Here is a 24,490-nt window from a genome sequence, read left to right as displayed (position 1 = left end):
AAGGGATGAAGCAGCAGGGATCCCCGGGCCCTTCGCAGAGCCTGTGCTGCTGCTCAATTGCTAAGCCAGAACTGTCAGAAGCAGTTTGAGCTGCCTGTGCCTCCCTGTCCTGTTTCAAGGTCCTTCTGTTGTTGTTTTTTTTTTTTTTTTTTACTATCCCCAAATTTATAGCTCCCCTGAGGTGAATATGCTATGTTCTACAGTGCCCCACTTGCAAAGCTGTAAAATCTCTGGGCACCTTCACATGATGGGTAAAACCACCACGTGAACTTCTCCCTCTTTTTCCCAGTCTGAGGAGGGCACCTGGCTACTGCTTACCTCAGCAGGAGCCAAGCTCTTACTTGGGCCTCTGAAAAACCTCCCTGGCTTTGTACCGTTGGTTGAACAGCACCTTCAAACTGCTTATAAAAGACTTTAAAGGTGCCAGACCTGGGGGACAGGTCACTGCACACCTGTGTTTCCACAGCAGATCAGACATCGGGAGGTTTGACATCAGGCCGCAGCACCCAGATCCACCCCACCTCTCTTTGGACTTTTAGCTGTGACAGCTAAACTGGGAGCTTCGACCTGGCTGCAGACCTCTGCTTTCCTTCTCGAGCACGCCCACAAAATAAACCAGGAGGCCTGCCGAGCCGCCTGAACCAGAGCGCGGGGTAATTCCCTACCGTGAAGACGCGCCTCTGATCCAACCCCACCAGGGCGGCTTGAACCTGGAGGGTGGAGTGAAATAAATGCAAATCTGAGCCGCAAAAAGCCAATTTGTAAGTAGCGCCTGCAGCTATTTCAAGGAGAACTGGATGGGATGATAAACAGCATGTGGCTCTGATGCTATTTTGGATTCCCTTCGCCATGCAAGCAGTGAAGTGATTAAAAAAAAAAAATTCTGGTAAGCCTTTGTGTATGCGGCAAGAGGGAAGGAAGGGTCTTTGTCTGTTGGCTACCACCCCGCGCAGTCTGCGCCTTCTGGGGCAATCGTCCCCTCCTGGCAGAGCCTGCAGCTAATTTAGGCCTATTCTGCCTGTGTCCTTGAGCTAAAAATGACTGGTTCACTGTAACAAATCAGTGTGTTCAACAACGAGGATGCTATTCAGTGTATGACAAAAAGTCAAAAACGCGATGGATAGACAAGTGCTTTGACTAGGAGGCTAGTCTTGTGGGGAAGTCAAAGAGCAAATTCTTGTCCTGCGCTGACACTCATCCAAATCAAATCTGCAAGATGTCCTTTACCAGTGGGAAGAATGAAGAAGGGAATGAAACAAGTGTGAAGAATCCAGCACTTTTTCTGCCTGCAAATATGTCCTATTGCAGCTGTCTGTACAAACCCGCATTTGGAGTTAAACTGGAATCACCACTGGCTCCACGAGGAAGGTAAACGGTGACTGCAGGTTAAATACAGCAGCACAGTACTATTCACTGCAATGGGACTAACTTACTACTTACGGTGTTATAAACCGAGTACGCTGACAGCACGTGGAACAGCGCCTGTTGCCTAGGGACAGAGAAGGACATGAAAACACCTAAGTGTGAAGTCCTAGGCTTTGCATGTACACAAACACACATACGCACAAAGAGCAAAGTCTTTAAAAATAACCAGACTTATATCTTTTACGAGTGCCCCAGGAAAGGAACATCACTCAAAGAATTACACAGCATTGCTGCAAGCACCTCTACAGGCAGGGGGGACGGGGCTGCTTCCTTCAGTGGAGACGCGCCAGGAGCTCCACACAGCAGGGCTGAGCTAGGCTGCTGCATCAGCAGATCACCCAGGAGAGAGACGTGCACATACCCACACGCGCAGGCGCCCACACGTACCGTTTTCAACACACCTGCTCCTCACGTTTGGTTTGGTGGGGGTTTTATTGTCTTTTATAGACTTGCAGCAACCCAGATACCAAGTGTTATAAATCCCAGGGGTAAAATTCTGTCACCATTATTTATTAGATTTCTCCTTTCTCCCTTCACTCCTTGCTAAAGGAGTCGTGATCATAATTTCCCTGCGTGGCATGTTTCTGTGTGGGCGTCAGCTCTAACTGTTTAGGGCAGCCACGCCCCCATGCCCCATGCTCCCATTTTTCCCAAACTTCTTCAAACTCATCCATTTTAGAGGCCACATAGGCTGCAACTCGCCCATGTCCCTGCCCTCCCAAACCAAGCCTTCTGCAGCTCCGACCTAACACCCTCCCGCGCGCTCCGGAGAGCAGGCGCTGCAGTAGGGTGGTGCCTGGCTCAAGAACTGCGGCTGCTCCACCTTGGACCTGTCCAAAGAGGGAATCAACAGCTACATCTGTAAAATCCGTGATATCAGTAACCTCGGTCCCGGTTGGGGAGGTTCCTGGCTCGTGGCACCAGCCCAAGCTGTCCTTGTGCCCATGATTTGTAGAGCAGGCACGGGGATGGCTCTGCTCCCCTGTGACCAGCCCCGGCCTGAGCTAGGCAGCAGGACGGCTCGTCCTGAACCAGTTCATACATGGTTGCCAGCCGCAGGATGCACAGCCCGAATACCCCCGCTCAGCAGCTGTGCGAAGCCTCGCGTGCCGTACTCACTTCACTCCATAGCGATCCCGAAACATGATATGGTTTCGAAAGGTGCGGTTAACGTCCAAATCTATCTGCTTGATTTCCGATGAAAAGCTCTTCGCTTGTTCCTTCATTTTCTGGATGGGAGAGAGGGGTAGACAAAAGGAAGGGGTCAGACGTCCTCCAAGCCTACGTCTCTGGCCATACAGCCCACTCGGGAGAAGACGCCTCTTCCTACAGCAGGGCAAGTCGGAGCCCTTTCAGCCTGCCTCTGGCTGCCGTGTGTGGCTTTTGCAGAGCTATCACAGAAACCCAGACGCTGCTGCATTGCAGAGAGCAAACCACAGCCTGGAGACGCCCTGCCTCCCCCTTGGCCCTTCTGCTCTGTCTGTCTGAGGCCAAGTGAAACAGGAGAGGCTGAGGTTGTAACCAGGCCTGGTCCTTCCGCTGCTGCGGAACAAGTGGGAGCACGGAAACACGAGCCAGACAGCCCAGCAGCCGCTGGTGAGACGCAGCCTCTGCCAACGAGCTCAGAGCACCGACCCGGACGCTGCTTCGCCCTCTCCACCCTACCAGACAGGCCGAGCACATCACAGGCGATGAGGAACGGCAATTAAAGCAAACCCCCAGCTCACATTTGCACAAAGGCAGACCCCAAGCAGCTTGGTGGCACGTACATCTACACAGGGGGACCCGGACAAACGTATCCTCAGTTCCACTGAATAAATGCCACGCGTGCAGAGGCAGCGCTCAGCCTGCACGACATGCTCTTTCACAGTCCGCCTTGTCACCGAGGTACCTCCAAAACAAAGACTGTAGCACTCTCATCACCGGCGTCAGTAGTGAGCGTGCTGAAATAAAAGCACACCACCACCGCTGCTGGGACTGACGCTACCACCAAACCAGCATTCGCTCGTCTTAACATGCAGATCTACGCTTGGACCAGGCCCGGCGCTCTCTGTGTGGTTTCTAATAAAGCATCGAGTCCTCTGTTGGTGCTTAAGGAACGATGCACGTTTATAGCCAACACACACACGCGCAGGTCAACAGCACGGAGTCCCCAGGCTTTTCAGAGGCTCAGTCATAATGAAGCCCAAACTGTTATGACTCAGGTTTCCCAACTGCTTCTTCCCCTGGAGGAGAGAATCATCTTCGGTTTAGAAAGTTTCCGCTGATTCCTGGAAAAACGATTCTGGGGCATTCACTAGGACTGGTGCAAAGTTTAAGGAACTGGCAGAGTCCAGAATAGAAACCAGACTCCAAAACATCCCCATATTCCCTGGCTAATCATTTAAGGCAGTGTCACACAGAAGAAGGACTAAAGTCCACCACATTAAAAGGAAACCTACTGCCAGAGCCAAGCCCACCTCCCGCAGTTACACTCCCCTTGCTCAGAGTCCCAAGCCCCGAGCAAGCTCCCCGGATGAATCCCGCTGCAGCCCCCCCCGCAACCTTCGCTTTAGCCCTGCGCAGGCAAGCAAGGGCCATTACGCTATAGCTCAGCATCTCACTCACAGCTTTCAGGTACCACCGGGGATCACATAACTGCCCTCTTTAATATCCCCAGGCTCAACCGCATGAATGAAATATGCTCTAGAGCGGCCACTGTCCTACAGTTGCTTGTCAGTCTGATGCGAGGCACCTCCAGGTTGCTGTTTTACATCCCAAAGCGACCACGTCCGCTCTGGGGAACATCAGACGTCATTACCGCCTGGATGTGTTTTCCAGCCCCACCTGGCCCGCAGTGCGACTCCAGCAATGGCGAGGCTCAGCAGCACGGCAGGTTGCTCCTGCACATCCAGTGCTCGGGAGTGGTCGTGGCTTTTCTTGGGAGTATTGAGTCAAGACCTTGACAGCAACCGTGTGGAGGAGCAACAGTGCAGGGCTTATTTTGGCAAGGAAGGCTAAAAAAAGACAGCGGTGGAATGAAGATCTGATAAACGGTATCACCTCCCTGCTTTAAATCCTGTGCTTTCTGCAGCCCATGGCTTGTCTTTTATAAAGGAGACAGTCTACCTGAGACAACACGACTGTTCGTACGCACCGGGTCACTTCAGTTCAAATTTCCCTGCTAGAGAAGCTCTTTTTTCCCTACCAGAGCAACACAGAAATATTGCCCAAAGCCTGTAAAAACCAGTACTTTGGTATGCTCTGACTGCTTCTGTCCTTCTCAATGAGCCTGGCTTGAAAACGCACCCCGTGCGCTGCACCTGTCTGGGGCCCACAGGCCACCGCGCGGCCACCCAGGGCCACCGCTGGGTTAGGGGACACCATGCGCTTCGTGAATAGAGCTTTTCGGGTACGGGACCAGGCATGCCAAACCCAGCTCCGCCACGAGGAGCCGCACGGCGAGGAGGCAACTGAAGGCAGACAACAATAAAGGACAAGTCGCCGCACCTGCAGAGCGGGTACCTTGCGCCGCAGCTTGCGGCCCCTCTGCACCCAGGAGGCTTTGCTAATTCTGCAGCCTGGAAACAAGCAGCCCAGGATTAGCTGCTTTTCTTTTTTCCTTATTTAAGGAACCCGGGGGCTCCTGCAGCTGCTCTGCCGGGCTCAGCAGCGCTGCCAGCTCCGGCGGCAGAACGGGGGCAGGAAAGCTGGAGGTGCCACGCGAGAGACCTTCCACGCGGCAGCGGGGGGAAGCCCAGCAGCCTCCGTCCTGCCCCACGGCAAACGCAGCTCTCCTCCCTTCCGGTTGGCTCTCCTCAGCGGCGGCTGCAGAGCAGAAACCCCAGGAAGGCAAAGCAGCCGGTTCAGCCGCCTGGAGGGCCGCGCTCAGCCCCCAGGGACCCTCCGCAGGCAGCAGCGCCCGCCGCGGCCCACGGCACCCAGCAGGTGCTGCCTCGCACCGGCAGGCGGGACGCAGTCCCTGGGCAGAGGCTCGCTGAGGGCCCACGCGGAAGTGTTTTAGCTCGCGCCCTGGTTTCTGCGCCGAGGGGAGACGGGCTGGCCTCGGGGCTGGCCCCGGCACAACAAGGGGCTGAGACAGCCCTCTCCTTCCCTCCTGAAAGCAAAATCCCTCTTCCAAGACGGCGCTCTGACCCATCTCCGGAGCAAATGAAAGGGAGAGCTAACTGCTGGCGGAAGGTGGCACCAAAGAGGAGGAGGATTACGAAGAGCTTTCAGGGATTTGAGTCCAGCAAAGCCCATCAACCCTGAAGCTCCCGTTCATCGCAGACCCCTCCAGAGCTCAGATAAACCGCCTGTGACTTTGTTTGGTTTGTTCGGACTGCTTCCCCAGCTGCACGGCACAGCCTCGCAGGAGGGAGCGCGACCAAAACCCGCCTGCTGGGAAAGCTTCGTAAGCCCTGCTCATTAGCACGATCCCACCCCACGGACCCCCAAATCCCCTCACGTGACTCTCTAGCAGCAGCGTTTTTCTACTAACATCTCTGCTTCACTAACCGCAAGAAGTGTTAGCGTTATCTTGCTTAATAGGGTGAAATTTTAGAAATACCAGGTCTGCCGGGCCGGCCGGCCCGTGGTACTTGCCACCAGAAGCTCAGGATCGCCCTGCAAAGGCCTTTTCTCCTGCAGACCGTCCCCTGCCACATGTGCTGGCATCACGCACCCGCTGGCTGGAGGCAGAGAGCAGGCAGCGAGAGGGCACAGAGGGGACACGCTTCCCAGCCCATCCGAGTCACCCCGCTTCCCTGGGGCTGGCGGGGCAAGCAGTGCGCAGCCCCCCCAGGCCCCCAGCGCCAGCAGCGCCACACCATCTCCGGAAACGCTACTGCGCAGCCGTCCGAAACGCGGCTAGCGGAGGCGGTGAAGACACAGGCGCTGCGCAGCCGCGCCAGGCGAGCGGACGCGTGCCGGGTCCGCGGACAGTCTGCACCCCCCTGTTCCCATGCCCGCCTTGCACGCGGATCGCAAGCTCTGCCGAACAACCTTTCGGTTTGTTCTGCGTTTGCACAGACCCTGTTGCAAAATGCCTTCTCGGTCCGTGACAAAGGCTACACGAATACAAGCTATTAAAAGATAAACCATAAAAGAAGTTAGGAAAAGAAGTTAAGCTCTCAACCAGGCACTTCCACAAGCTGCAGATGAAAAAAGACAGCGTAAAACAGGCGAGGTGGTTGAAGTAAAGATGCCTCTGTTACAATAAAACACAACAGCCCCTATCATTTGAATTCTTGTTCAATGCATACTGCAGGAATTTTTTATTTCACACCAAGGAATCCTCAAAAACACCCACAGCGTAAGATGCCCTAATAAGAAGCAATGGAAGTCAGACTTTGCTCCTGTCTGCAGAGAAAATCACATAAATTGAATAGAGACTTTCAAGACAACATTTCTGTAAAAAGTTTAAGGGCTTACTTGAAGATAAAAGAAAAAATATACCAGCCAGTTCAAGCCCAGCTTTCAACACTGCCAACACAGTCAACTTCCGATTACACACCTAAGTTGGAAACCAGGACGCTCAACAATTAGAAATCCCTCTGCAAGTTTTCAGGAACCCACCTCCATCCAGCCTTTAACTGGATTTCTTGCCTAAAGACCCTCTTTTCGCTGGTTTAAATCCTCCAATTTTTCTGCACGTTTCAAAATATCACAAGGGAAATTCTAAACCATAAGCAGAGCTCTGAGGCACTTGCTTTTAGTGAGACGCCTAGTACCCACCTGTTTTAAGGTACCTTGCTTTTGGATACTCAGAATTGTCCTAGGCAGCTCTGAAAATAGCAGCCAATACCTTTACAACTAAACTTTTTCTTTCTCTCTCTCTGAAGGTGCAGTAACGCCTAAAACATCTCTGCTAGCAACTTCCAGTAGAATAAGTGGAATCAGTGTTAGGGAAAGCAGGTGGCCACCAGACTCCAGCCTAATATACGCATGGATAAAGACTTTATCCCCTGTTCATTTTCAGTCTTTACCAGTTTGAAGCCTTTCCTTCTCCAAGGTCACAGCAGCTCACTGCAGGCATTCAGCCCCGCCAGCAGCACACGCTGTACGAAGCTCGGCACACCGCTACCTAGCGGGACAGGACATGGAGACAAGGCTGTCCTCCTCCTCCTCCTCCTCCTTCTCCAAAAGCTCTCCTGTAGGAAACCCCGTTTCGCTCCTGCCCACCAGCAACTTCCCCTTCTGAGGGCTCAGACGCAAAGCCAGAAATGCTGGCGTCCGTCTCAGGTCTGACCCACCTCTGCGAGGTGAAATCCCACCCAGCCAGTCAGGGGCTCCTCTCCCTAGCCCTCCTCTCGTTGCCTTGGCTGAAAAGACCTCATACCTCGTACTTCCCTTCGTTCTCTTTCTTCATCTTCTCGACGTCCAGCAGGAGCGACCAGACCTGGCCTCGCACCTGGAGAGGGATCCCCTTGTACACTCGCCGATACATCTGTAAGGAGAAAGACACACACAGCGTCAGCATGACCCCGTCTCCTGGAGGGGGGCGTTTTAAGCTGGACACGAACCATCCCCTTTACACAGGGAAGGCACCTGAAGTGCTTTAAGGTGGTGATGCTCCCCGTACGCTAGCCTGCCCTGGTCTCCTCTCCATCTCCCAGGGTCAGACACAGGCTCCTCAGCTTCAACCCTTTGGTCTGATCCGGCACAGCCATTCCTACAAGGATGCTCAGGGACTGGGAGAAAAATATATTTCTTCTTGGATAGGAGAGCCCTTCCCACGAGGGTCATAGGGATACGTCCACAGCAAGTCCCAAAGGGAGACTCATGTGGCTTGAGAAGTGGCAATGTGGGCTACACCAAGAGCTCTCCCCCCGGATGAAGTAACAGCCTGTGTAGCGTTCCCTAAGCAAGGAGGGGGATGAGGGAAGAAATGTGCATGTGTCTCCCCTCCCACCTCCATGTGTTCACTTCATGCATTTCACAGATGCTTCCCTTTTTTCTTGTCATAAGGCCCTCTCCCTCCAAAGAGACCATTAAATTTCAATGGGAAACAGAAAAAAGGGGCTTTTGTTTCACCCCTGACTTCTCCCATTCAAAGAAAGAACTTCAAAATAAGTCTTATTTCTGAATATTTTCCACCCGTTCATTCATCCCGCCCTTGAGATGCCTTGCAGCTGCACTGTAAAACCCAACTGCAGCATTCCTCAAGGCTCCCGAGGTCCCCAGGGCGAGGGCATGGATTTGCCACGTACTGCCCAAACTCCAGCCGTGCCGGCCGGGGGATTTCCGTTACGGAGCGGAGCACCACGCAGAGACGCCCTCGGGACTAGGCACCCGCACACAGGCGGAGCGGCAGCAGGGTGTAACAGCGCTGGCCCCCGGGGTCTGGGAAGCAGCCCTCTGCTCCACGCCGGCGTAGGGAGGGCTGCGCCCCAGCCGCGCAGAGCGGCTCAGGTGCATGCCACACCGGGAATCAACTGCAGCTACTCATGGCGTCTGCTAGAAGAAGTGCAGCCAACCTCCTTAAAAATCCTCCTCTCTTTCCGTAGGGAGTTCTGCTCCACGCGTTAAAGGCTGGCACAAGATAAGGGCTGCAATTCAAGGGGAAGCGCTAAGGAGCACAGCGTTAGCAAAAGGTTTTCTACGCACTGGCGTGTTTGATGTGGTCCCGCAGCGTCGCGTTCACATCTCCTACGTGGAGCAGAGCGTCTGCTACTCTCACCTTCCCTTTCCGGCCCATCTCACACAATCAGTATTCTCATTCCTGGCTTGAATTTTAAACTCTCATCTGTATGCAAAGCTAGGAGGAACGTAAATACGGCGCTGCGTTTCATGCTGCGACGTAGCTCACACGTCGCACAACGCTCTCCAGGGTGACTCTGCGGGATGCAGTTAGTGTAAGCAAGCTGAGCGTCTCCCAGACCATGAACTCGCGCTCTTCCCATTCCTGGTTTTATTACTGTCTGCAGCACCAGGCTTACTGAGGTAGTAGGGGCTGTACAAAACACAGCAAAGACGGCTCTTGCCCCAAAGAGCTAGCACGAGACAAGACGGGAGGAAGGGTTCAAGCAGACAGGCTGGGAGACTGCAAAGAAACAACAACATTATCCTAGTCAAAGTAAATAAATATATATGTAATATATAATAAATGCAAAGACCACCATGTAGTACTAGTAGAAATGAGGGCTGTGTAAGCTAGACATGGTGTTCGAGCACTTGCCCGTCCAGCTACAGTAAATATTTCGGTATTTCTTCTGGCACAGATGCCCTACAAGTACAACGGCTGTTCAAATCCAGTCTAAGCACTGGCAAAACGCTTTGCTCTGCCCCCGAGGCTGCTGCTGCCCATACTTAGGACCATTGGATGGCTCACCACCGCGTGCAGCCTCGTTAGCTTTGAGGGGCCAACGCGTGGAGCACTATCCCCTCAAAACATCCTTTGTGAGACCACGCTTTTCCCCTGTGAATGCTGAACAGGAACCGCAAGCACGACACCAAGATGTGCGCGCGGCTGGGGAGGGTCATCAGCCTCTGGGATAGCGGCCCTCGTTTTAAACAGGACATCGCTTAATCCATAGTCTGCCCCATACTTCAAACTGCGCCGCTCCCGCTCACCCTCTCGGGCAAGGCTCACTCGAGGACGTGTTTCTTGTGGACAGTTGGAAAAAACTTCTAAGCTGCATGTTAGACAGATTCATCCCAGCCCCTGCAAATCCAGGCACCCAGCTTCTGGACCAGCCGCTTTCAGAAGAGGAGCAGAGATTCCTGTTCCCCTTTCGGGTTGAATTACCTGAGAAAAAGCAACTTGAATCAGCACGAAAGAAGCGTCATGTGTCAGGAGAAGGGATACAACACGACTAGATGAAGTATTTTGCTCAAGTCGTACCGCCTCCAGCAGGCGTCTGGGACATAGCAAAGCAAAGGCTGAGGAGAGATGAAGAAACTGGAGGATGCCTCAATTCAGTTAAAATTACTTCATGATTTATTTACTTCCAAAGCAGCATGAGAGACTGACTGACAGCTGCCAAGGTAGAACAAGATGCTCAAGTCTGTGGGAAGAAGATCATTTTGTTTTCAATTCTTGAGCTGTTGTTGTTGTACTTTAATGAATACAATCCTCACCAGCATATAGTAAGCGTCTCTGATGATTTTCTCCGTATGGGAGCGCAGCAGGAACAAGGGAGTTACAAAACATGCTGAGACCGAACCGAACTAAAAAGCCTCTCTTATTTATCCCAGGGCTTTCCTCCTCCCACCGCCTCCAGGAATGAAAGCGATAAAACCTCAGAGCTGTGTGAGTCATGAGGAGTAAAAATGAGCAACTTTCCTTCAGCGTGAAACTTGAAGGAAAACAGGGAAGTTATCATTAAAAGCAGCAATTATGCTGGGATGAAATGACTGCAGGAAGGCAGCAGGTGAGAGCTTCAACTCCAAGCAGTTTCCCGATTCGTGTGAAATATGAGTAAAACTCAAGGTCATGATCTTTTGTCTCTAATAAACAGCTGAACACTTAAATATCAGGAGAGAGCTCCCACATCATGGCAGCTCCCTGCCCCAAGCAGACTGATGGCAAAGTCAAAGCAGGCGAGGAAAAGCGAGTATCACCCCATTTCACAGACGGAAACAGAGAGGCCAGGGATTGAAGTCATGGCTCAAGGTGCTGCACAGAAAGGCCACGTCGGAGCCAAAAACTAAACCTACAGCATTTAAAGACTGGTCCAGGCTTGGCCACAGGATCATCTTTCCTTTCTAGGCTTTAACATATAAAGCTTGCAGCAGAGAGAGATCATCATCTCATCCCCATTCCTCCCTTCACCTTCATTATTATTATTATTAAGAGCTGGGAGGGGGAAGGCTATCAAAATACAGACTCAAGCTTCATCTTCCTGCTTGCATTTGAGATTTCCTCTGAAAAGCACCCAACCAAGTGCTCCAGGTCTTCCCATTACCACCCCCAGGAGAACTTGCTCAGCTTCCTTTCCGCGCCAAAAAGCTGGCTGATTGACGATGTGACAGTCCAAAGCAAAGTCCAGGCTTTCTAATGCTATGTGCATTTGCCTTTCTTTAGGAATACAGGTTGCTCCCGACTCAGCCCCACAGCCCTGCAAGCTAAATAGGCCCAGGACTCAACACGAGCCTGCGCCTCAACTCCTGCAGCTGGAGCCTCAGCTGCACTGGTTCTAGCGCAAGCAGGTTTGCAGGGGCTCGTGCAGCAGAGTAGGGGTGAACATAGAGCCCTACGGCTGCCGTGTCACGGGTGGACATTTAGAGTTACCACAGGGCAACATACGTGAGGGAGGAAAACGCTACCTGCTTTTCCTTACTCCAGCGTCATTAGAGAGGAAACCAGGGAAGGTCCTTGCAAGGAAACCCTACAGCGTGATGAGGGCAAGCCGAGAAGCTGGATATTGCCAGGGAATGCAAAGCTGGAGAGAAGAAAGGAAAAGGCAACACCTTCCATGACAGCCTGAGCCCAGAGCAGCTGAAGGGACAGGGAACTCTTCATTTTTTGCCAACACGTGTCTGCGGTTCCCAGCACGTTCTTGGACGAGCAGCTCTTCTATCAGATTGACGGTCTCCTGTCCCATGAGTCGCAAGCAGAGAGCTTCCCCACAGCCGCCGCAGCGAAGAGCCTTCCCGCAAGCACCAGCGAGGCGAGACATGAAGTCACCCTACCATGTCATCACGAGGAGGCGGATGGGTTCAGGCCTCGCCTGTACAGACGGGGAAGGAGTCAAGTCCTCTGCTCCGCAAACGCTTGCGAACACACTGCAGTTTGGAGGATTTGCCACAGGCATGAGCTGCAGGGAGCCCAGTGCTTGTGTGCTGAGACTCGGCTCCAACTCCCCACCTCTCTGGACTCCCCGAATGACTTCCATCACCCTGGGGGAAAGATCCCACGGAAAAACACACTGGATGCGGCACGATCCTGCAGAAGTGGTGGCCACGTAAGACATGGGGGGGGGGGGGGGGGCACTCAAATGATGCACACCTTGCCAGGGCTGGGGACTAAAACATAGCAAAGCAGCGGTGCACTGCAGGGGAGAAGCAAGAACCACCTAGGGACAAGTCACCCCATGCAGATGCCCTCATGCCTGCGCTTGGGGGCTCAAACTCCTCTTTCCTGCGTTATTCCTGATGCTGCAGGCAGCAGAGCGTCAGGGAGGACACCCGATGTCCGCCAGCCCCGCAGTGACAAGTGCCTGCCGGCTCTCTCCAGTGTTAGCAGATTACTCAACTCCTCAGGGTCTGTGTCAGTCAATAAAAAGCACTGTTTCATCCCAAAACGCCTTGCCAGCCTGTGCTGGCTGAAGCACGCAGCACACCAGTGACCTTTAGTTGAGACCAGGCCGCCCCCACACATAAAGACAGACTTTGCCCCAAACCCAGACGTCTTTGGCCAAAGACACCCCTCTCCAGAGGACTGATCCCACATCGCCAGCGGCAAAAGCAGCTTGCGAACAGCGCAGAGGTCACACCCTCTCCCTAGGTCTTAACCACCCGGGACTAATATTTCTTCTGAGTCAGTTTATTCCAGGGCCATGATGAATGAATTATACTGCTATTGGAGCGCACCCAGCACACTCTTTTCTTCCCCCAAAAGCTGCGCCGCCTCAACTGTGTATATTCTTACAAGGCCCCAGCAGGGCATTTCCTAGACTCCCCAAGCAGAGTCACTCACTCAGGTTTCAAACAGCAGCGGAGGACACTGATGACCTGGTCCTCGCGGTGCCGTACCCCGAGTTAGGTGACTGCCTTGCTAACACAGCCCTTCTCCGCAGGTCTGGCGTGCACCAGCTCCGCAGAGCCCTGTAATCCTAACGTGGACTCGTTTACTTTGGTATCCTTTCCCTTGTGAAAGTAAGCAGGTCGGTACATACACCCGGGAAAAGGCACCATTGCATCAGTCTAACCACATCCACGCTAGGAATTGTACTGGTGTTACCTGACGTTTGTTTCTACCAAAACTAAATCATATCGCTGCAAAAGGTGTCTGGAACAGATACGGAGACAGATCTGACGTGGTGATGAGCACGAGGAGCCCCAGGGCATCGCTTTAATTAAAACAACCTTCTTTGTTGCTCATCCTGGAACAGGTTGTGTCAGGAACGGTTTTAGGTGTAGCCAGGGCACCCTGGGCCAGGGACTATAAGAGGCAGTCCTCCGCGGGTTTTTCAGCCTTATTTCAGATAATCTGTGACAGCTGCAGAACACAGGCAGTGACCAGCAGGACATAGGGGCGCATATTTTAAGCACTGCACCGCTCAGTTAGGGAATGTTAAGCAAAAATTGTCGCACAGAGAGTGCATAGGAGTAGCCAGCAGCCACAGGCGAAGTCTGTCACCTCCGAAGCAGCTACAACCAGACCGGGCACGCACTGTTTTCCAGATCCTGCAAGCAATTCCCACGCAAAAAAAAGAAAAGAAAAGATGTGCTCGTGGCTGAGCGACACGAGGCAGCTGGGGAGGGCGAGCTCCTGCGATGGCTACCGGGCAGCGCTGGAGCAGCGAGGTCGCGTACAGAAAAGGGGGAGGAAGCAGGAGTTTGAACTACCGCTGCCCCTGTTCCTCCCCAGCCGAGATCCCGACCCAGTTTCATCCCGTTCGAAAGGGGCCGACGTCAGCAGAGCTTCCCCTTGAAACTGCCTGGACTCAACTCGGGGCTTCACGCAACAAGACCTGCGACAGCCCAGCTGCTCTGGTGCGCGCAACGTGATTGCTAACCCAAGCGACACAGGCCTCGCTGCGTGCCTTTCCATCGGCTAAGCCACCGGGGCCGTCAGGCTGAACGGGACCGCACTCAAAGCTCCTTTATGCTCCGCTGGGGCACCAGACTTGTCCTTTCCCCACGCACTCGCCGCTCGACCCGCCGGGCCCAGCGCTACCGCCCAGCTAACCGCGAGGGCTGTCACCGATTTCCACTGGAGCAGGACGCGGGCTCTCCAGCACGGGGACAAAGCCGTTTCTGTACTGACGAGTCATGAACCTTTGACGGGCTGTCATAAATAATAATGTCATTTATTCCATTACAAGGGCTCTGTGATTTGCTGACATAAAGCCCTCCGAGCTGCTTGCTGGTGAACGGCCCGTCTAGCACCTCTCAGTCCCCCGTCCGAGAGGGGGTGACCAGTTGGCAAATTTATCCTGCTCTGGCTCCCAAAGGCTGCGTGGTGCCTGCAGCCAACCCTGAACGCCACAGCTGGAAACGGGATCCCGGCATTTACACCAGGGAGTCAAAGCGGTTGGCCACATCGCTCCCTCCCGTGCCTTCATCACCGCAGACTCCTAGATTCTTGCTCTGTATTGACCTTCCCTTGGCCAAAACCTCTTGGCCTGAGCCAAACACCCAGAAGGGCACCACAAGGGCTGAAGTACTGCCATCGTCACTGCTCAAAACCAAGCGTAGCACTGACTGGCACAACCCACCAGCAAGCTCATGGGTGCCCACGAAGGGCCTTATCCAAGTCAGAAGGAACCTGCTAGCTGCTGGCAAACACCTTCCTACACAACCCAAAATACAGCTAAAGGATTCGGCATCACTAAGTTGTCTCTTTCTGAGGATGGTCCCCATCAAAACTCTTCCTGGGTGGAAAAGCAGCTGCCTATTTTGCAGAGTTGCCCAGGGAAATCAGGGGTGAGAGGGAGCAAAGGAAGGAGAGAAACCTGGAAGGGCCCAATTCCTAAACCCCCAAGCTACTGCCTGCACCACAAGACCCGAGCGACATCAACTGTTCATTACACAATGCAGATGTGCTTTAAAACCTGAAGTAAATCCCTAAACTCTTCTGGAATCTGGTATTTTATCCACAGGGCCACTAATCAATTAGTACTACTTCTAATTAGAGAAATGAAGGCCACTGGGGGCCTCCGTTTTTGCCCACGGAATAGCACTGATGAACTAAACAATTAGCAAAATTCTCAAGCGAACGGAAGGATTATAGAGTTCTGAGCCCATCTCCGGCCCCATTCCCACTGTAATGAAACTAAAGTTTTTTTTGTTTTTTTTTTTTTTTTTTTTTTTTTTTTTAAAGATTACTGATGGGATGTTGGGCAGACTCGATATCCCCGTGGATTCCCGGCGCCCAGGCGAGGTGGCTGCTCCGCTCCCACGATGCTCGCCGCGCGCCCTCGTAGCTATTCAGCTATCCTCAGCAGAGCTTGCTCTTTAACAGGGCTCAGGTTTCTCCTGCAGACTCTCAATAAAAGCTAAAACCGATAAAAGCAAGCACCCCCCACCCCCCCTTCCTGTTTCTGCTGAAGGAGAGGTCTGAAGAGGAAACAGCTACGCGGTGCTTTCTGCGCCGTGGGTGTTGAACACACACACTTTGACACTGCCAAGTCTAGACAAGCGGGAAGCAAGAACGCGGCTGGGAACGGGCGGGTTCACACCAGAGGAATTACTGCACTCCTGGCACCCGCCGCCAGCTGCCGCACGGGAGCCCGGGTGCCCCCCGGCCGCCTTTTCGGCTCCGTCTCCAGCTCGGGGGAAAGGCAGAGTGGCAGCAAGTGTTGCTGCCCTGACGGTGTCAACACACCCGGCTTTTGAGCCCAAACGCATCTGGAGAACCGGCGTTTCTTAGAGCAACCACATAGCTGCAGGAGGACAAAATACTTCACGTGCAGAGGGCACCGCAGTCGCAAGGAAGGCACCGCGCACTAACCACAACCACAGAAAGAAACGGTTCGGGCCACTCGGCAAGAGGGCAGCGAAGAAGAGCGGGGCGGCTATTTTGTCCATCGACGCAGCGCCTGAATTGAGGAGACGGCTTATGAGAGGTTCCTAGGCTCACGCGGCAGCGCGGCAGGTTGCAGCCCTCTGCTGCGAGCGGTGCCTTTTGCCCTCAGAGCGCGCTGCAACCGGTGCAAGCTGACCATCATCTTTCCGCCCTTGCCGCAGCAAAGGTCTAGAAGCTGTCATTAGGTTTGCTTTTTGTTTTCGTTTGTTTTGAAAGGACTTGTACTACGAGCTCATTAAAAACATTCAGTTTTTATTAAAAATAACTCCGTTTTGCACCGGTGTTCTGGGCAGAGGTTATTTTGAACACCGAATCCGACACACAAGGTTAGCGCCTCCACGCTTTATTTTCACACATGGAGGAATATAATCTAAGAGCCTCAGCAAGCAGCTAACAGGGCTCTCACAGCCACAGCTAGTAACGAAAAACAAAGCCTAGGTAACATCCAGGCAAATAAGTCTCTCTGCGGGAGCTTTCCCTTGAGATAATTATGAGGAATATTAGCTGAGCAGTATTAGTCGCATCTTCCATGAGATTCCCTGATGGTGGAAACCCAGAGAAGCGACCTGCCGCCCGCAGCACCTGCTGCTTTCACAGCCACCTCTTGCATACTTTCACCACCTCCAAGGCCCCGGCTGGGCATGGGAATATCCCCTGCTCTGCTTTCGCTTGCACAGATAAGCTGAAGCGCAAACATGCAGGCAGCATTTAGGAAACTGCTTTTAAAAATATTCTAGTCGGAACAGAACCTTTTCCTCTAACCCAGCAATTTCAAGGAAATATTTAAAACTTCTTTAATATTAAAGATGAACGGGTAGAATTGGGCAATATTTTCCCATTATCTCTGCTTTCTCTATCAACTGTTTTCAAGCCTGACCCATTCGAAGGATGTACTGTTCACATCCCCCTCCTTACACGCGTGCTTTCTTTCCCCCCTTACCTTGTCACTGTTTCTGTATTTGCCCCATTTCTTCAGCATCTTCAGCCACTTGTCCACTCGTTCAATTTCTTGATGTTTTTGCTGGTGCAGGGGGGAAAAAAGACAGAACAAATTTAAGAAAAATATCCCAGGACATACTACCCAGAAGTTTAAATCTAATGAGAGCAAGGAGTTTTGACTGCTGAATTTTACACTTAGCTGCATGCAGACACCTTGCGGTGGTGGCAGGAATAACCAAGAGGTGTTTGCAGGAACCAGCAATTTTAGCACACGGTTAATTAGAGAAGCGTTGTAAAAACCAGCTAGGAACACAGGCTTTGCATGCAGGCAGCGTTTCAGCCGGAGCATTTCTTCGACAACAAAACCCTTCTACGCCCAGCTAGCTGCAGACCGTCGCGCGTTGCGTCTGGCAGACGCAGGCAGACACGAGACACGGTTCAGTTCCAGTTAGCAAGATCCTAACAGAGAAGCCGACTGTTCACATCACCCTAAACCGGACCCAGGTGGGTTCCTCTGAGGTCGGCAATGCATTTTATTAGACGGACTGAGGGAGAGAGCCCTTATTCACCACAGCCCGCTCCCAACCCAAGCACATTACAGGCAACTGCCGTTTTTGAGGTGAGCTGTCAGCTGTGGTACGGTGCACGAGATATTCTTAGAACGGCTCAGCTGTGATCTCAAAATAAAACGCCTTTCCTCCCTAAACACTCCCACTTTAATCAACCTGTGCAGAAGCAGCACTAATCACTCTGTTCCAGTCAGATAAGGCCACTTTCCTTTTTATTACTGAAAAAGTGTCTGGGCTGCAGGAGCCCTCGGTAATTACCGTGAAACATTTCAAACCGATGCATTGGAGCACTGCTTTTGACAGGTTCATTAATGCTCATACGTTGCCTGCTTCCTCCTCCAGGCCCGTGCAGAAACGGATCCCAACGCTGCATTGCGGCAACCGTCGCACAGCGACCAGCCATCGCTGGAGAGGTGCAAGCAGCTGCCGCCCCGTTTAACGCTCCCCACACCCCCAGCTCGGAGGAGATGAGGCTGGGAAGCTGGGTTACCCACAGCCTCCTGCGTTTCTCCCCTTTTTGAGCTGTTGAGCAATGTGCCAAAGCAGGGGGCTTTTCCCAGAAGGAGCCGTGTCCCAGCTCCCTCTTGCTTTAGGATGTGCGACTTCACTGTAGCGTGGAGGAGGAGGGGTGCCTAACGCTATGAAATTAAAGCTCCAAAAGTTTATGAAACCAAAGACTTGGAAAGCACCCATAAATGGAGCCACTGTGCAGAGGATCTCATGCCTCTTTGCATGTATTTGTTTCCACCTCTTGCATTTGGGAACTCCCTCGTGGGCCCCGGCATCTCCAGCTTGGCTGAGCTGCGGCTGCACAGGCCTCACAGCCCCCGTGGCTCCCCCCGGCCCCTCGCCACAGCCGCCAGCTGCCCATTTCACTCTCGCCTGTGCGTTCATTTTGCTAAAAGCGAGACCCACATCCTCCCTACAAGCATCCGATGCCAGGGAGGACAACGCCGCAGGCTCTCACCTTCTCTTCCAGCGCGGTGCGTGTCGGCAGCTCCTGCTCGCTGCAAAAGCAAGGGTTCACAGTTTATTCGAGAGGCCGGAAGGGTGTGCGGCGCCCCGGGCTGCTGCACTCGCTCCTCTGCGGGAACCGCCTGGAGGCACGGGCGATCCCAAGCACCTGGCCGCGCACAGCGGGAGACACGACTCCTGGCATTCGTGCCTCTCCCTACGGCTGTCCGCTCTGACGAAAAGGCAGAGGAACCGCTGCGCGGCATGATCTCGCCTGCCCAAGGCGCCGAGCAAAAATCCCCCGCCTCGCAGGAACTGCTGAGTGGAAAACACCCAGCACCGCGATTCATATCAGCAAAGGGGAACGTTCGCTCTGGGAAGGCCAAAAGCATCAACACTGATCAAACACAAGCATTTAAGCCAAACGCTAGGATTCCCAAACAGAAATTGCTTTGAGTCCCCTTACCGCACAGAAAACACCCAATATTACAGCTTTGCATTCAGATTTGGAATAAATAATTCTTTTAAGCGTTCTCCCCCTGCGCACAGTGCACCCCGCTTAGATCAGGGGGTTCCTAAGGGAACTGAAAGCAGTCGGGTATCTTGTCTCTCCCTCTGCTACACCTCCCTGTATCATCAAGCCCAACTGCAAAAGCTGCTCCTTCAGAGAAAGACTAGGTGCCTCCACAGAGGCGTATGACCACCAAAACCTGCAAGTCCTGACACCAGGCTCGTGGTGGGAAACAGCCCTTCCCAAAGAAGAAGAGGAAAAAAAAAAAAGCAAGTGAAAGGATATCCTCAAATCATTTTTAAACCTTTCCTCCCAGCTGATTTACCCTAAAGCCTTTTAAAAGGCAACGCGAGCACTCCGGGGCATTTTCAGAGAGCTCCAAACCTTGTCTTGCAGCAGACTCAAACCAGAGTGTTTCCACATGTGCGGATAAGGGAGGAGAGACATCCTTTCTTTCTTTCTTTCTTTCTACATTTGGGATTGATCAAGCCAAGGCAAGAGTGGCTTGTAGCGAAGATGCTGAAATCTGTTACATTTTGTGCAGAAAAGCGCCCTGAACGAGCACGCAGCGCGAAGGCCGTCAAGGACAGGAAAGGACCAGCGGACTTACTGCAGGAATCCAAATCGGTCAGTAACTTTATACAGCGTGAAGTCGGCATCTTCCCATGGATCAATCTGAGTTCCTTCTTGCCTGCCCTGCAAAGCAGAAGAGATACCGTGAGCCACCCTGAGCGAATGAGCAGTCCGTTCAGTATCTGTACTGCGCTCTTAGACGCGGGATCCACGAAAACCTCTGGGAAATACTTTGTGCCAGAAGATGCATGAGCACAAGCAGGCAGGGGGCCAGGGAGGCCCAGCAGGAGCCAAAACGGCTGGTGAAGCACCGAGCCCCGCGCTGACTCCACGCGCGGGAAACGCGTGGTGCAGGAACGTGATTATCCTAAGGGTCTTCAAAGCACTATGAACTGGTAGCAGGACGCCCAGGAAAGGCCTTGGGCTCTTGCAAAACAGCTAAAACCATACCTGACAGCACCTATGGCTGTTACTCAGAAGCCCGATGACTCGAGAGTTACTGCGGCAAAGCCTCGCGGGAGGCAAAAGTTCTTGCACAAAGCATTCCTGCTTGACTAATCACCTAAGTAGCTCCAGCCTTAGCAAGCACGTTAGGGAAAACACATGAGGTTGGTACCTTCTCATACTTGGCAACGATCTCCGCTTTTTCCCGGGCTATTAAAGTGTCTATATCTTTCTTCATGTCAGAAGCTGTAAGGCAGAGGAAAAAAAACAAAAAGGAGAAAAAGAGATAAGTAAATGTGTACGCAGCGTGGGAAGTATTTTAGGAAAGTGCTAATAGAAAAAAGCTTTGCTGACAACTTTAACTTCCAGCCTTATCCCACAGCTAAAATTAGGCCCGAGATCGAAAAGCCTCCATGCCAAGCACGCGTGGCGCTCCCATGTACGATGTACGACTGCCAGGTCCTCGGCCTCTGCACAGGGAAACAACCGAGCCAGAGCAAGCGGGAGTTTTCTCCGCGAAACGGGCTGCAGGATCAGCCGCCGTGCCTTTGTTCCCAGGCGCACACATGCCTCTACAGAAGACATCAAGCTCTTAAACGGAGACATTCAAACCAGCCGTGCTCCCCACAGAGCTCTTGCGTTACGCGGTCCCCGCGCCAGCTGGATGGCTGCACAGCCTAGCGCTTACTCCGAGCAGAGCAAAATGCCAAGCTCTGCCCTCAGCTATGTACGTGAAGCCGTTCGAAGCTCGGTAGGGGCATCTGAAGGCAGATTTAACATCAAAGGAGGAACCAAAATGAGAAATGTTTGCCTGCTGAAGTGCACGCACAAAACAAACTGACCGCTCAGTGATGAGCTTCCACAAACATCCATACGAATAAAACATCAAGTGGCAGCAAGGCAACCGCACAGCTATGGGGTCTGAGATGGGCCAACCTGCTGGCCCAGGTAAGAGCCAACCTAGTTCCCAGGGATCTAGCTCAGCTCCCTGGGATCTGTGCCCACTGCTTTGCTTCACCCCCTACGCATGCACAGAAGAAAGATCACTTCCCGTATCAAACATGGCGCGGGTATTGTGTCGGGGCACATACGGGAGGAAGAAGTTACAGAGGACCACTGCTCCCCGCAAGGAGGAGCGAGGAGAAGAGGCCTGCGAAGTCCTTCTCCTTCAATGCTCCTGGGGGCCGCTCCGTCCCCAGCGCTTGACACCTTTCTCAAGTTTTTCTGTGCTTCTGACACGAATTAGAGCTCCTGTACAACATGGACAGGATGAAGCCTTGAGCGGTAACGCTGCATGATCACCTACAAGGCAAAGCCCTCCGGAGTCCAGCTGCCTTCCCGCAGGCCGACGAGTCCCGCATGGAAAGAACGTATTTCAAGAACAGGAAGGGAGCTGTGGACTAAAATTATTTTACAAGTGGCTTAGAGTTTGGAAACTTAGATTAGAAAACCTCTTAGAACAGCTTGTTAAAAAGGAAGACTACATTTTGCCTGCTCCAGGGAGATTTTGCCTTTTTTGCTTGCTGCAAAAAGGTCCAGCAGGGTTGGGGAAAGAAAAAAAAACAAAAACAAAACCACACTTTCAAGAACCACCACAGCCTTAAACTATTTTCCCCACTGCCACATCATGAATCACCCAGCGATTCACCCAGAGCATCTGAACGCTAACCAATTTTAATACCAGTCCAGAGATTTCTTGGAGGGCTTGAAAGGAGCTCCTGGGAGCATGCAAAGACCCCGGCAGAGCAGACTTGAGAGCCTCCCACGACAAATCACAAAATTAACCACACAGTCAGTACCTGGACTGCATCTATGCGCCACGTAGCAGTGGATTTTACTGGGCTGATTAAAAGGAGCAGCTGTCCAGCTGCCCGTTCCTACCCTTCTCCAGGTGAGCGTGGTCCTGCCCCCTCCTCTCGACCCCATGTCCCGTAGTGGGGAGGGACAAATGCAAAACATAACTCCTAAACCCCGGCAGGCTGCAACATTTGAAGAAAATCACCTCATTTGCCCTTAATACAGCAGGTCGTTACCACCCTGGTCCTTTACCTCAGCCCACAGGGCGCTCAGCAATTTGAGGAGACCCCTCGATCAAGGGACGGCGAGGAACCAGGGGTGCCGGAGCAGTCGAGAGCTGCTGCACCTGGGATGAGCTGGAGAAGGTGACTTTCCCCAGAGGAAAGACGACCTCCCTCAGCACCATGGGGGAGCCGTGGTGCTCAGGTCCCGCGCTCAGCCCCCTCCTTTGGGCCGTCAGACATCACGAAGTGCTGGTGGTCTCACGATTTCATGCAAAATGCTCGCGGCCCACGTGTCTTGTGGGTCCACACTGAGGTCACCAAGAGCACCATACTTCTTCATTCACAAAGCAGCAGTCGGTCCTGTTTCCAAGCAGGATTAAACGCAAACGGTGCCCAGCCATCGGCTGTCCTGTTCACATTTTAAAAAGACATCAGTCCTATTTATGCAGTAGTCAAACTCACTTTAGGGTGAGAATAAATCCAAAAATGCCTCAGAGAGAGGCACTGAAGTGTGCTTTGTTCTGAACACTGAAGTGTATTTTGTTCTCTGACTTTTTCAAGCTGCAGCTCTTATTTAAAATGTTTCCTTGGCTTTTGCTCAATACATGTTAATTACTGTTTCTTTTTTTTTTTTTTTGTCTTAGAGAAGCAAGATCTGAGTAATAGTCTCACAATGTCCTCTATTATGTCCTTGTTTATCTTCTCCTTCCTACCTCTTTCTTCTGTTTTATGCTCATCTCCGTTTGTTTCTTCTTCTCAGAAGTTTGACTCAAAGGCAGATTCGCTCCCCCCTTTCTTACGTCATTTTTTTGGCTGTCACGGGGCTACAGGATTCAAATGAGGTCCTTTAGGTGCTGCTAAAAATACAAATATTCTGCAAGCTGAAGGGAAAAATAAACTATGTCAAATTCGGTGTGCAATTTTTCAAGACGTTTATGAAGTGGAAATTATTCTGCATGTCGCTGACCACACGCTGTAATAGAGCAACCAGAGGAAGAGCTGTTTGGTAACGCGGGAAGGTTTACAGAGCAGAAGCAAGCAGCAAGACCACATACATTTTGGCTTCAGCCTATCTGAACGGCTCTCCGCAGCCAGAAACGGGTGCAGAGTAGCCAGTTTTGCATCTCACTTCCGGAACATGTATATTTGTTTTCTCTTTACAGTGACAAAGGTATTGGGCCACAAGGATGCCACCGCCGCTCTGTACAAACTAGAAAAGCAAGCATTTGTTTGAGCGGAATGACACTTTGTGCACATGAAAACTATTTTTTAAGACATTTATTTTCTGCAGAGTTTGAAGAAAGGCATCCTGCCTTGATATAAATTTCACATTAAAAAAAAAAACAAAAAAAACCCCAGCCACCTGCCAAACGCTGGGTGCAGGAGACTGAAGCACAGAAGACAACCTATATATTGCAGTAGCAAAGAGAAGCGATAGCTCTGACTGTCAAAATTTGCCTCCCGAATTGTGGCCTTTCAGGACCGTATCTTCCCCAGAGAACAGTCTGCTTCCGTGACAATCACACACCTCGAAGCAGCCACAAACAGGAGCGGTGAGAAAACATGAACAACTCCAGAAGGATATTAGATACAAGCAACAAAAAAGCCCCAAGCCCTGCGGGTTATGTTCAACCAGGAAACAAAGTTACCACTGGTTTCTTTTAAAAAGAATGAGTTGGGAAAAAAACAAAAACAAAAACCCACAATCTGTCAACTCTCGGTGAGATTTCCAGCTCCCAGTTTATGATTTAAGGAAGGAATAACTAACTCCAGTAGCAATAAGCCAACAGATGTCAGGCAAAATCCTGCTTACCTGCACCGAACACGACCTAGTGATCAGCAAATCCAGGCTCATTGCTAAATAACCCAATTTTTCCTAGCTGATGAGAACAACTTCCTTGAAATTAATTCTCCAGTTGGGATTTCAAGTACTGGGGCAGACCCCTTCCTTCTGCTGACAAAAATCCAAGACTTAGTGCAAGAAATACTGTCAGTTTGCAGGTCAGATTTATTGATGCAATCCTCCAAAAACATTCCATATTTTTTCCTTAAAAGCATTTTTTGTTATCTTGTTGTAAATACTGAGAGAAAATGAAGTATCTCAGTCTACGCTCTGTGCTCCTTCCCTTAAAAGTAACGTAGTCACTTAAGCTTCATGACACAGCAGTACTTGATGGGCTAAGAAAAGCTGAGCTTTATGAGAGTAGCCTCTACCTCACCTAAAATTAGGAATCTACATGAAACCAGGATCTCTTCCCACAGAGGTGATAATGAAAAAGGCAGGGTAGGAGGCAACCAAAATGCCACTCGCAAGGTTTGGCAGCCGGTTGCAGTTCATATTCCTTCTAAAACGTAAGCCAGCTTTGGCAGCAGGGTCGAG

The 24,490-nt window shown here is 52.0% G+C and overlaps 1 protein-coding gene across 5 annotated transcripts in view; it reads right to left on the bottom strand.

The window, feature by feature from the left end:
- LOC106494859 (USP6 N-terminal-like protein) overlaps positions 1 to 24,490 on the bottom strand; it is a 96,508-nt gene that overhangs the window by 14,134 nt on the left and 57,884 nt on the right. For all 5 annotated transcript variants that reach the window (XM_067295946.1, XM_067295945.1, XM_067295949.1 and 2 more), the window contains 7 exons: positions 20,262 to 20,335; positions 19,683 to 19,768; positions 18,575 to 18,614; positions 17,040 to 17,120; positions 7,745 to 7,852; positions 2,545 to 2,654; positions 1,441 to 1,489 (listed from right to left, as the gene is read on the bottom strand). In XM_067295946.1, the coding sequence (XP_067152047.1) occupies positions 1,441 to 1,489; positions 2,545 to 2,654; positions 7,745 to 7,852; positions 17,040 to 17,120; positions 18,575 to 18,614; positions 19,683 to 19,768; positions 20,262 to 20,327 (540 nt within the window). In that variant the 5' untranslated portion in view covers positions 20,328 to 20,335. The remainder of the gene's footprint in view (positions 1 to 1,440; positions 1,490 to 2,544; positions 2,655 to 7,744; positions 7,853 to 17,039; positions 17,121 to 18,574; positions 18,615 to 19,682; positions 19,769 to 20,261; positions 20,336 to 24,490) is intronic.

The sequence above is a fragment of the Apteryx mantelli genome, chromosome 4, assembly GCF_036417845.1.
Source record: "Apteryx mantelli isolate bAptMan1 chromosome 4, bAptMan1.hap1, whole genome shotgun sequence".
Classification (NCBI taxonomy): Eukaryota; Metazoa; Chordata; class Aves; order Apterygiformes; family Apterygidae; genus Apteryx; species Apteryx mantelli.
This window is presented reverse-complemented; position numbering and strand designations above follow the sequence as displayed.